This window comes from Falco peregrinus, chromosome 4 (assembly GCF_023634155.1).
Source record: "Falco peregrinus isolate bFalPer1 chromosome 4, bFalPer1.pri, whole genome shotgun sequence".
NCBI classification, from domain to species: domain Eukaryota; kingdom Metazoa; phylum Chordata; class Aves; order Falconiformes; family Falconidae; genus Falco; species Falco peregrinus.
In genome coordinates, this window is record NC_073724.1 from 110423640 (window position 1) to 110436497 (window position 12858).

Here is a 12858-nt window from a genome sequence, read left to right on the forward strand (position 1 = left end):
GTTAATCTCTTTCTTGCCCCATGAGCTGTACCAGCATTCTTGGATGCATCTTCAACAGGGCAGCAAGAAAGCTTTAACACTTGGGGTATTTTAACATTTAGTGGTCAAATCCTAGTGTGTTAAAGTCTTCTCATGTTTAGTCCCTTCTGCTTTCCAGGAAAGTTCTTGTAACACCAAGACTAGAAATTGGCCTGGCTATTTTCAGTCTCGCTGTGATTAAATCTGGGGGCTCTTGGGAGTCGTTTCCTCTAACCCTACACTGCAATACATCGTAGGCAGTATGCACAGATGCCTGTCTTCAGCGTGCTTCTGCTCATATATGAAGATCAAAATTGACATGCCTAGGAAATTGCCAAGTGACACAAGAAGACTTTTAGAGGGCCTAAGTATCTAATAAGCTAGGTAGTAGTAATACCTAAAAATGAGAGGTATGGACTACAGCATGCCTCAGGATACGACCAAGACTGTCAAAATCCTTCCTAATAATGTCCAGCGGTAGAATTTCCACAAATTTCCATTGCAATCTATTTATTAATCAGTTTCCTATCCTTAATATTAGAAAGTTGCCTAATGCCTGATTTAAATTTTCCTTGCTACAGCTTAAGTCTTTCTTGTCTTTCCAAGCCTTGAAAGCAAGAACAGACAACATCTGTCCATCATCTGAAGAGAAACATGAGAAGGTATTTGTGATTAGAAGTTAAAGATCCAGATTGGAAAGCACAATATACCTAACTGCTTGTTCTGAAATGGAGAAATTGTGTAGAAATGGAGAATTCTGAAGCTGCAAATAATTTTATTGGCTATTTTATTTAGTTATTTATTTGTTTATTTTCTGAAACTGGACATTGGACTATTCTATGGAATAGTCTTCCCAGAGACTGGGAAGGATTACACAGCCATCTTCTGAAATTGTTCATCTCAGAAAGAGAGCACAGCCCAAAGTACTGTTCAGAGAAAAAGTACTTCCCTATATCTGGAAAGCCTCAAAACAAGAATTTTTGGGGTTATGGGAATTCCTAGTGAATCCCAGCTGAGCTTCCTAGTTTACTCTAAGGCAAGACTGACTTTCACTACACATGTAACATCTAAGTAAGAACATGAAAGGACAGAGGTTCCAGTGGAGACATTCACTAAAGTTGTCTGAAGATTCTCTACAGGAAGGAGAGATGTCTTTGTCCAAAACCCTAAAGAATGTTTTCTCTCTTCCCTAAATACCAACAGAATAATATTGATATCAGGACACCACCTCCAACTCTGATGTTTTCAATTAGTGCTACAAATATTCTTCAGGAAAATGGTGCCTTGTAACATCTTCAGAAGTTCTGAAAATACTGGACATTTCACTTAGGTGAAACGTCAGTCCTGAAAACTCTGTCAAAGAACTCCGGTTTACAACATACTTTATGTTTTTTCTCCTCTTTCTCCTTGATGCAATGGCTTTCCATTTGAAGACAGAACTCTAGAGTAACAGACTGTTGAATCACCTCTGCACTAAAACTGTGGTATCCAATGTCAATCCAAGTGATGATTTAATTTTGGTGATCTTCTGAACTTGTGCCTGGTTCAATGCCACTGTTTTGGACTTAGACTCTGTACAAAAAAATATCCCTTGCTTAATAGTTTCATTATGTACTTTGCCCACACACCAGCTGGAAAGTGTTTTCCTCACAATCTAGTCAACTGTTTTGGCATCGACCCTGTCCTAAGTGCCAGCTGGGAAATGGTTTCCCTGCAGCTTGCAAAACTGCCTTAGAATGGACATTTTCCCTGGGCTGGCTGGAAACAGAAGCTTTGTGGTCTGGTGTCTCATCTGACACTTCTGATAGAAAAAAGGATGAGAATTGGTGTTTATCAGATTCTCCTGAAAAAAACTCCAAACAATTCCTTTCACAATTAGCAGTTCAAAAAGGAAAACTCTCAAGCCATGAGAAACCAAAAGCCATTTACTTAAAATTCCTGTGAAGCGTAAGAATTTTAAAAAAGGAATTGAGGTCAAACACCCAGGACTATGTGGTTTTCACTGTTCTTGAACTACTGGGACACAGTTCCTGGGACGTTGGTCAGTGAAGGGCCGCACTGCAATTCCTGTTTCCCAGGCAGGCTGTTACTGTGGTGCTCCATATCTACAGTGAGATTCTGGAATATGGAGACAACCTTCCAGGAGCCACATCTCTGATAGGAAAGGATGTGTGTCCATTTCTGAAGTGGGCAGCAGAACCAGGATACAACAACCACAAACTGTTGGAAGATGATTGTTGGTATCATGATGCCTCTTTGCTCCTACTTAAGGTGATGAGTAGCAAGAAAATTGCCTGTTGGTTCCCCCAGTAAATGCTAAAGTCTTCCCTCTTCCCTCTTTCCTTTTTACAGGCTCAGCTACACATCCACAGTTCAGGATCCCCTGGGTACAAAGTTGCATGTATCTTATCACAGCTGGACACAGAGATGGCTACAGTCCATTCCTTACTAATCTGTTAGTTCCATTATTCAATGATGATGTGGTTGCATGGTTTGGAAGAAGGTCTGGAAAATAAATGCTAAGTTTTTAAGTGGGAAAAAATAGTGGCCTGTAGTGGAGGCCTAAGGATGAATAGAAGATACTAAGAAAAAGGATAAAGCTCCAATTTAAAGAGACATCTAAAATCAAAGAATTACAGACAGTTTTTCCTAAGAAGTTGCCTTAGGCAAGTGGGATTTATCCCACTTGTCATGGAGGTTGGTAATCTCCAGCCTACAAAGACTGAAAGAAAGAATGCTATGCTATTACTATTTCATTTCAAGAAAAATAAGAATTACAGCAGTTGTAATTTCTGTTCCTTTTCAAATACAGTAGCTAACACATAGAAAATAGTTGCTGCAATTCCTCTAATTTGTTCTATCAATCAAATGCCGTAGAAACTTGATTTGTCTAACAGCACTTAAGGCAGTAAGTTTGCAGGCATTATGGAAATATATTTAAAGCACAGTGCCCTTACAGAAGGCAATATGAAGCAGAGTGACCCAGTTTAGAAGGCAATGAGCTAAAATGTAGAAATTTCTCTCACAGTCACATAATGGCAGGTAATTATCACCATTGTTATTAGAACAGAGATATGGCCCAGGAGGGGATGTTCATTCTCCACAAAAACTGCATTTATGTTAGGATAAGGTATTTCCATTTTTGCTGGGCTGGCACTGTATAAAAACACTGATAATAACAACCAGAGCAATCTAATTTTTGGCTCCTCAAAGGCTGCATTTGGTCCACAGATGGATTTTTGAGAATATATGTGTTATAGGAAAATAGTTACTTACTGATAATTTGATTTCTTCTGCATTGTAAACAGGGCTTAGTAAGCTGCCTGTTCTGTCCTCTTCAGGAAATGGCTCACCAAAGCCTGAAGGATGCCCCAGTGGTGGCAATAGAGATTTATAAACTATTTTATTTTCACAACCTCTGTGAAGTGCATAAGAAGATGAAGCGCTATCACTTTTTGAACAAGTGATATTGCCTTGGCCATACAAAGCGGGACTATGGTTTCTGTGGTATCCACTGACTATGAACATAGCAGTCTGTTGATGTTCCATTTCCCATGCATCTTTCTTTTGGAAAGTTCTAAAAGAGAGAAAAAAAAATCAAAGTATGAAAAGCAGTTAAAACTATAAGCTATCACAGCAAAGCCAAGAGGGTTTTTTTTTATTTGCTTATGCATTTTTTATTACCTAGCTGTTCAAAGTGCTTCACACAAGCTATAGGCATAAGATTAAGGATTACCAAATTGCAGCACTTTATCAGCTTTCCACCTATGTTACTGTAAATGTCTGAGTGTTCATTCCCTGCCTGCCTCAGCTGTGACCTAAATCACACTAACCCTTTCACTGGAGTTTAAGTTGAGTAACATTGCCATATAATTGTGGCAGGACAGGAGCTAAAACACAAACTCACTTCAGGTATTTGAAGATACCAATAATCCTTAAGTATTTGTAACCCATCCTTTGCCGAAGTTTATCATCCCTTCAGCTTTTCAGTAGATGAAGCTATGTAAGCACTCTTCACCTGTGTCTTGATAACTTAGCTTATAGTATAATAGGAGCTCAAGTGAATTTAACCACACAAACAGAGGAAATGAAATATGAAAGTGTACATTAGATGGGAAACAAAAGTTGTTATTAGTGGCTGGATAATTAATTTTCATGTAATACCACCCTAAAAACAACATTCAAATAGCTGGAATTTAAAATAAACAGTTAAATAAGTTAAATACAAAAATAGTGCAGGAATCTTTGATCCTGCATTTTTACTGCAATACTAATTTTGCCACTGATTTAATGATAATATATTGGAGATTAATATGAGAAGTAAAGCAATTTGTAAAATACACTTTTTAAAAACAATTGTACAAGAACAGGCTTTTGTAACAGTGAGTGAAATCTTCGAACTTACAGAAGAATTTGAAAGTATTTTATTATTATGTTCCATAGCTCTTGTATCCCACTTAACAGTGATCAGAATGGATGTGAAAGCATATATTTGTATCCATTTGTAGTTCTGTAAAGCAAAAACTATTCTGGTTAACAGCAACTTAAAAAGAAAGCTGTTTTCTTCCCATTCAAAATATCTTCTTTTCCTGACAGTTAACTGAACAATTCTGAAGCCATGTTTATAAAAGCAGAGAATTTTGTGGCTAGCTTGTCCAGATGTCTGCTGAATTGGACTAATTTTCAATTGCATCTTTACTTGTATTATATACCAAAACATGCAAAAAAAAATATTTCAGGTTTTATTACATTTATGTTATGATATTTCTGACTGAGGTAAAAATTTCAATAGTACTGAGGTCTGTGCTTATGATAAAATTGAAATTTTAGTCTTGGGAGGTAACTACTATATTTAAATATGGTAGCTGTTTGAAAAGATCCTATCATTGCAAATATCCTAAAACACTTTACTAATTTGAAATGCAGCTATAAAAGCTTTTAAAGATCAAATTATCTGCCACTAAAATGTAATTATTATAAATATTCAAGCTGCTGAGATCAAAGGAAAAGAACTTTTTTTTTGCCAAGCACAGGGAAAGGGCAGTGTTTTCTGCAGAAAGATTACATTGTCATTTTCTAATCTTAATTTAAATACTTGGTGTTGGTAGAGGCTGGCTGTGCAGTCTTAACGGAATCTGCTTGCACATAACCCCTTGTGCTCTGGTTCTGGCTGGGATACAGTTAATTTTCTTCATAGTACCTGGTATGGGGCTCTGTTTTGGATTTGTGCTGGGAACAGTGTTGATAATTCAGGGATGTTTTAGTTGCTGTTGAGTAGTGCTTATACAGAGTCAAGGCCTTTTCTGCTCCTCACTCCATCCCACCAGTGAGTAGGCTGGGGGTGCACAAGATGTTGGTAGGGGAAACAGCTGGGACAGGAGACCCCGCTGACCAAAGGGATATCCCGTAACATATGGCATCATGCTCAGCATATAAATTAGAGGGAAAGCTGGCCAGGGGCTGCTGCTTGTGAATTGTCTGGACATCAGTTAACAAGCAGTGAGCAACTGGATTGTGCATCACTTGTTTTGTATATTCTGATTCTTTTATCATTATGATGATGATGATGATTTTCACTTCCTGTTCTGTCCTATTAACTGTCTTTATCTCAACCCATGAATTTTACAGGGTTTTTTGCCTATTCTATCCCTCATCCCACTGCAGGGCAGGGAGTGAACAGCTATGTGGTGTTTAGCTGCCTGCTGGGTTCAACCACGACGGCCCTGAAACATGAAACTGAGTAGTCCATAAATGGACTGTGCAGAACAACTCAGAGAACTAATGAAGAACATATTTTTCTCAGATTATAAAAGAAGTAGTGATTAAGATACTCCGAATGCTACAGGAAAGCAAATTGTAAGCACAGTGCTATAATATTATTAAGTATATATTCTAACATAAAACTCTCTGAGAATATTCACCAAACCTTCCAGTTTTCTACAGCACCTAAAATGTTTACCATTTACCTTTATGGGGGCAGAGTTTTCTCCTTTCTTTCATGCTTCTCTTTAAATAAATAGACTCTACTTTTTGGCACAAGATAAAACTTCCCCTCGCCACCCCCCCTCCACCCCCCGTAAAGTCCATTCCATCTATCGTTTGGATGAAGGATATTGTGAAAAAAACTGCCACAACTGCAGATAGGTGGCATGAATAATAAAATCACAATATTTTTTTCATCTTCTGTTCTGACCTTTTTGGAAGTAATTTCCTCTGTAAACCCACAGTAAAGTCTATGTGATCTGTGCGCTCTTTTCCCCCAGAACTGCTTCTCTGTGTATTTAATAACAGTTATTACTGTTGTGTTATAGCTTACTTCACTAAGACCAGAATTTTCAGACTTGGGTGCCTACAGTTATGGTAGCTTTTAGATAGTAAAACCAGATGCCCCCCTCCAAAAAAGGACCAATTTCTTAAAGGAACTCCACTTCCTACTGTCATTCACAGGATTGCTGGGGCTGTTTGCTATCTTGGAAAAACACGACACTTACATTTAGGTGCTTTGATATGAATGCTATGCCTTCACTTCAGACAGATTTCACAGTTGGGGTTTAAATTTCTGCCAGTTCAGTGCAAAATAATATCTAAGAACCGAGTTCTACTTTGAATACAAATGTAAGTTAAGCAAGTATCTGCGAATTTGTAAAAAAATGTCCATTTGTTAGCACTGGCAATGAAAATACACTATAACAGCAGCTGAATAACTTATGCTTTCAGTGGTTTTACTGTCATAGAGTATTTAACATATACACATACTTCACAAAAATAGTATCACTGTTGACATGGAGACATGTGGAACAAGAAGTGAAAGAACAATGTCCTCGCAAAGGGAATTTATACAGACAGGATCGATTTTTTCAGACTCTTATGTAAAATCAACCTGGTCCCTATGCGATCAATGACTTCAGTGGTGCAAAACAAATTCCTAACACAGCTTGTGCTGGTTGACATACCTCGTCTTGAGAAAGAAACCAACAGATTTTTAATGACCAGAATGTCTTCAGAATTCGTGTTGTTGCTTTTACCTTGCAAGTGTAACTGCTAGCTTGATTTTAAAAATGGTTTAAAAGTATTTTCCTGAAGAGATTGTTTTCACTGTTTCCAGTTTATCTATTGCAGTAACTGATACAGTGGTGAGTATGGCTATGACTGTGTGACCTCCAAAGTGTAGCAAAAACCTCTTTAAGATAGATATTTCACTGTCAACACAGGTCCTTTGAGCAAACCCCAGCTACTTCAGCAGGCATTTATTCCTAGCCTTTACCCCTCGCTTTTGCCACATGGTAAAAGTGCACTTCAGCTTGACCAGTCACCTATTTTGTGTATATTTTTATGGTAAGTTAATAGCCTTTCTTTTGGGAACTCACACGCATGTTTTAATTTTGGATGAAACAGGCTAAAGATACCAGTTTCATCAGAGAAAGCCCTCTTCACTGATGAAAAAATTTAAGTCAACTGTATGCGTCCACGGTCTAAATAAAGGAATGAAATCTTGAGGGTGGGGAAAGCTTATGTAAATGGCAATTAGTAGTAAGTCAATTATCATATATGAGAACAGCAATCAATTAAAGTGGTTATAAGTAGGATGGGGTCACAGTCCTTCTTAGCAAAAAGACGCTGCTCCCACATATCTTAGGTTTGTAATATTTAGAAATTCCCTGTATACTGAAAGAAGAAGAAATCATACCTCTTTCTAAATTGCCAATATAATTTCCTGCAATTTCCTGTATTTTCTCTAGAGGTCTCCTATCTACCTAATGGCAGTGCCCATGCTTAGGATTCTAGTACTGATTGTATGACATGACTGAAAAATATTATAGAATATACTTGGTTAAAGAGGTTTTTTTACTTTGTGCAAACTTTTCTAGGTTTTTGAATACAAATAGGAAAAACAAATAGTACAGCTTCTGAAAATTACTATTTTAAACACACACACATACCCCCATGCACAAACACTGTTTTCTAATTTTTTACTATGTAAAATAAGTCTTTGTGCCCTTTCTCCAGTGCCATAATTACCATGGAAACAGAACTGCAAATTAAAACAGAAGTAACATGGTTTATGCTCACAATAAAATAAAACATACCCCAGAGTTTAACTCAACCAGCATCAATTGCCTGGTTTATCTGCATACATTTGGTGGTTGAATATTTAATTTCAGTTTTCTGAGAAATTCTTGAGGTAGTCCCCTGTTTGGGAACAGAGAAATGATAGTGTAAAGAGGGCCCACTCTTGAAAAGACTGGCTGGCTGGTGTGTATCTACAGTACACGTGGAATTTGCATGTCTTTTGAAATCTGTGTATGCATTTATTTAGCTGAATAGCTTTTCATTTAGGAAATCAAATGCATGTTTTGGATCCTGAAAACCAAGCTCAATATGACTGTTTAATCAGATTAATTAGAATAATAAATTAAATTGTGTTCAGTAGTGTGGTTGTGAGAAAGCTTAGCTCTTGCAGGTTTCTTTCTCCCAGTTTTGGTTTAATTTTGGTCTTCAATTGCTATGAAATCAAACTCCTGCAAATTACCTGCATAGTTCTATTGTCTCATAGACTTAAAATCTCATCAATGAAATTTCCTCATGTACAGCAAGTGTAATTCCTGAGAAAATGGGAAACAAATCTTACTTTTTCTCATTTAAGAAGAGTGGAAGCATAAGCAAAAATTGTGCTGACCAATTTTTGATGAAATTATGAGACCTACAGGTGCAGAATAGTCTGTATCTTGGTCTGTAAATATTTGTTTCAGCAAGATCTTCAACATAATTTGAAACTTAGTAGAACAGCCATATCTGCCACTTGCATTTATATATGTGTGTATTATGTTATGCATATATATGTACATACATGTTTTTTATATATATATATTTTTTTTTTTTTTTTTTTTTTACATAGACATGAATACTACCTTCAACACTAAACATCATATTTAAAAGGAAATTTTAGGCAGGAATGTAGCTACATGTAACAGGATATTTTTCTATTTTGTGGAAAGAAAATTACTTTAAATTTTGCCAAAGACTAAATGTATGAGTTTGAAATCTTAACCTGTACAATTCTGGCTCCCATTATTTAAACTTTGCTTCACTGTTTTACATCAGTGCTGTCATGTAAGATCTTTATTATAAATGATCAAAACATTTAGCTTCTATTAATTTTTATTCTCTTCTACTGTGAAATATTGTTTAGCAGGGAGTTTAATTTTCTTTTTATGCCTGCAATGCCATGATTATAACATGTTTGAAGGTAATTCAGTGCTTCACTGTATACAGGGAAATAAGCAGGAAGTCATCACTATGTTTTCTATGAGTCTGAGTATTCTTAAGTCTCATTATTTTTCCCTAACAAGGACTTCATTGCAGTAATGATTTATTCAGGGCATCTGAAATTATGTTCCTTTTAAAAATCAGGTCACCCAAGAACACCAAAACTAGACAAAGCATTAAAATACATTTAATGAAACTTCCAACAAATTAAACTGGCAGGACACAAAGCTTATCAGCAGGGGTTGTAGTTCAAACTGCTTATTAAGGTAACCTCCTGTGGAGCAGTTTACCTCTCATGTTGGTTTTTATATTCTTTCCTTGTCTTGTTTTTATTTGGCAGTAAAAATACATTCTGTCCTGTTTTGCAAAACCTGGAACTAAGAATAACTTAAACAGCACATAAAAAGTTTTTAAAGTTGTTTCATGTGACAAATACTAAAATAATGATACAACATTTCTGGGACTTCACTCATTGCCAGATTCAATTAGCCACTCAGAAAAATGTAGGAAATTCTTACAAATATACTTAAGTCTGATATTTATGTTGGTGGGAGTTCTGAATGAATTGAAACAGAAAAAACCTGAATAGTTTGGCCCAGTTAGATGCTTCCAAAAAACTTACAGGAAGTTTCATATATGTGTACATTCTAAATATTACCTTTCTTCCTTTTCTTGCATCTTTGAATTGGTTTGGTAGCTGTGCTCTGTTTCTCCAATTGTATCCATGTGACCCAGTATTGATGTTTCTGTGTCATTTTGTAGTTTAACAATACTATTTTGTAATCTTACATTCTCATGTTCCAGTTTGTGAATGGAAGCTGTGAAATTTCCATGTTCTTTGTTAGATAAATCTGTACTCTGTGAAAGGAGATAAACCCATCATAAATAGTTATTTTTTCCACAATAAATGGATGTTAGGATTTTTAACAAGCAAACACAAAACAATGTTCTATGTTAAAGAAAGGCCTAGCTACCCTATATAATCATGCAGCACTTAGAGCAAACCAAGAGAATTGCCTCCAGAAAAAAACCACTGTGGATAAATGGGAGAGAAGGGATAACAGCCTGTATAACACAATAAAACAAATTAAAATTTCTCAACTAACATGCATTCAAAATATTATTGTAAATTCATCTCTTGCTTTGTAAAACTCATGACATAAAAGCAACCATAACAGCTATAGCTACAGACTGTATTGCTCCCTCCAGTAACAATTCCACCAAAAATAACAAGAAAAATCATAGAAGTTCATTACTATACTGGATACAGGGTATGTCTACAGGCACAATTTAATATCTGTGTCAAGATACAGTCACCTTCTGTTTCAGAAGCAGTAAAGTAAAGCCACATTAGCACAGGGCTCTCCATCTGTGTTACTAAACCCTGCTTCTCAGTTGGGTTAGCCCACATAGTACACAAGTCAAAATGCTGAAAGCGCAAGCAAGTCATGCACTGCAACCAGGGGCTAAAGAGGTCCATCCACTATGATATCAAAAGGGGAAGGTGGAGATTACCTCTGGAAGTAGACTAGCCAGGATATTCCATTCCTTTTTTGTCCTATCACTTTTTCCATGAAGCCTATGCTGCACACCTGAGCTAGCTAACTTGGAACTACCTCTCTGCAGAATACTGCATTGCATTGTGTAAATTTATTTGCAATAACAGTATGCAGTCATCAACAGAAAATTCTCAAAAGATTTATCAGATTACACACAGAAGACTAAAACCCCATACATTTTTATTAAGTTGTGCTTTCCTATATTTCTAGATTTACCTTATTGTTTTGGAACCGTACTGGGTCTGGCTGAGCCCCACAGCATCCCTCATAGTGCTGTGCTTGTACCGGTAGCTAGAAAGGGGTGATAACACGCCAGTGCTCCAGCCACTGCCCAGCACTGCTCACAGCACCAAGGCTGTCTCTCCAGCCTTCCCCCCTCACCAGTAGGCTGGGGGTGGGCAAGATCTTGGGAGGGGACATAGCCAGGCCAGCTCACCCGAAGTGATCAAAGGGATATTCCGTACCATATGACACCTGCTCAGATATAAAAGCTAAGAGAAAGGGGGGGGGGGGGGGGGGGGGGGGGAGGAGGGGCATTTGTTATTTACAATGTTTATCTTCTGGAACAGCCAGTATGTGTACTGAAGCCCTGCTTCCCTGGAAGTGGCCAAGTATCGCCTGCTGATGGGAAGTAGAGAATAACATCTTTCCTTCACTTCTGTGTGCATGAATTTTGCTACTGCTTCATTAAACTGCCTTTACCTTGACCCACAAGGGTTTTTTTCCATTGTATTTTCTCCCTCCCTGTTTTGCTGGGGAGGGGAGTGATAGAGCGGCTTGGTGGGCACCTGGAATCCAGCCAGGGTCAACTCACCACAGGAACCCAGTAACTCATCATTATTAATCATTTGGTTCTCAGTATACTGCTAGCACAACTGGGCTCCTGCACCTGAAAGCTTGTCTATTGCTTGCACTGACTGGTCTGATGTCACCTCTTCCTGTAAACCTTGCCTTCCTTAGCTAGTTTTAGGGGACATTTATGAGCCAAGCTGGCATGGAAGTGCCAGAAAGTATAAGAAAATTTAATATTTTGTGCAAGGATGGGAGGAGGAGGCTCAGCTATGTCTCCCAAGTGGAAATGAGTGGCAGAACACAGGAAGAAGGATAGTGCTAAGTCACCTTACCACTAATAGCTCTAGAATGAGCAGTACAGTTATAATGGCATGAACCCTAAAACTGAGCTGGCACAGCTACATTGTTTTTGAAATCTAAACAAGTAACCCTGCCTGATGATCCATTACACCACACTGACTTAGGCTGGTATTAGTTTGAGGGATCTGTGCTCTGCTGTACTGTACAAACACATCTGTAAAAAGCTCTCTGGTCCCTTCAATCTCAATATAAAATGTCTGACAATCTGTCAACATTTAGATCCTCACAATAATTAGTAAAGTAGGAAAGAATTATTAAGTCCACAAACACCTTGGTATATGTAGTGACCTTGGTATAAATAGTAACTGGATTTTACAGTTAAAATTCAACAAACACGTGATATGTACAAGGATTCTTGTCAGACAGCTCTGCTCTTCTCAGTCTTCATGAACAATATCACTGTAGAGAAGAGCTACACATGCATACACACATCCATCTATGTTTCCACAATAATGTATCATATGTACACATATATATATGCACACATAATAGTGTATATGTATATCTAGGTAATACATCACTGATAGACATATATGCTATTTTAACGGTGTGGAAAAATGTGACTTTTTTTCATGCATTTCTCAGTCTACAGTAAGACAATTAACTGGCTACAAATCCCCCAGAGATGTATTTACAAGCAACATTCCAGTGTTTTTTCTAGTGGTAGATACAGTAACTGCAGATATTCTGTAAGCAGGGAATGTTTTGAAGCTTCTCGTGGAAATCAACATATATAATATTTATTATATCTGTATAAACTATAGATCTACATGATAGTATGGCACATTTTTTATGAATTAAACTTTAAAAATCCCTTGTTTGGAGAAAAATAAATACTAAACTCTGAAAATAAGATGGGTGG

The 12858-nt window shown here is 37.2% G+C and overlaps 1 protein-coding gene across 1 annotated transcript in view; it reads right to left on the bottom strand.

Moving 5' to 3' along the window:
* DEUP1 (deuterosome assembly protein 1) overlaps positions 1-12858 on the bottom strand; it is a 44731-nt gene that overhangs the window by 3258 nt on the left and 28615 nt on the right. Inside the window, exons 12-13 of the mRNA XM_055802865.1 lie at positions 9944-10143; positions 3295-3595 (exon numbers count right to left, since the gene is read on the bottom strand). Of these exons, the coding sequence (XP_055658840.1) occupies positions 3295-3595; positions 9944-10143 (501 nt within the window). The remainder of the gene's footprint in view (positions 1-3294; positions 3596-9943; positions 10144-12858) is intronic.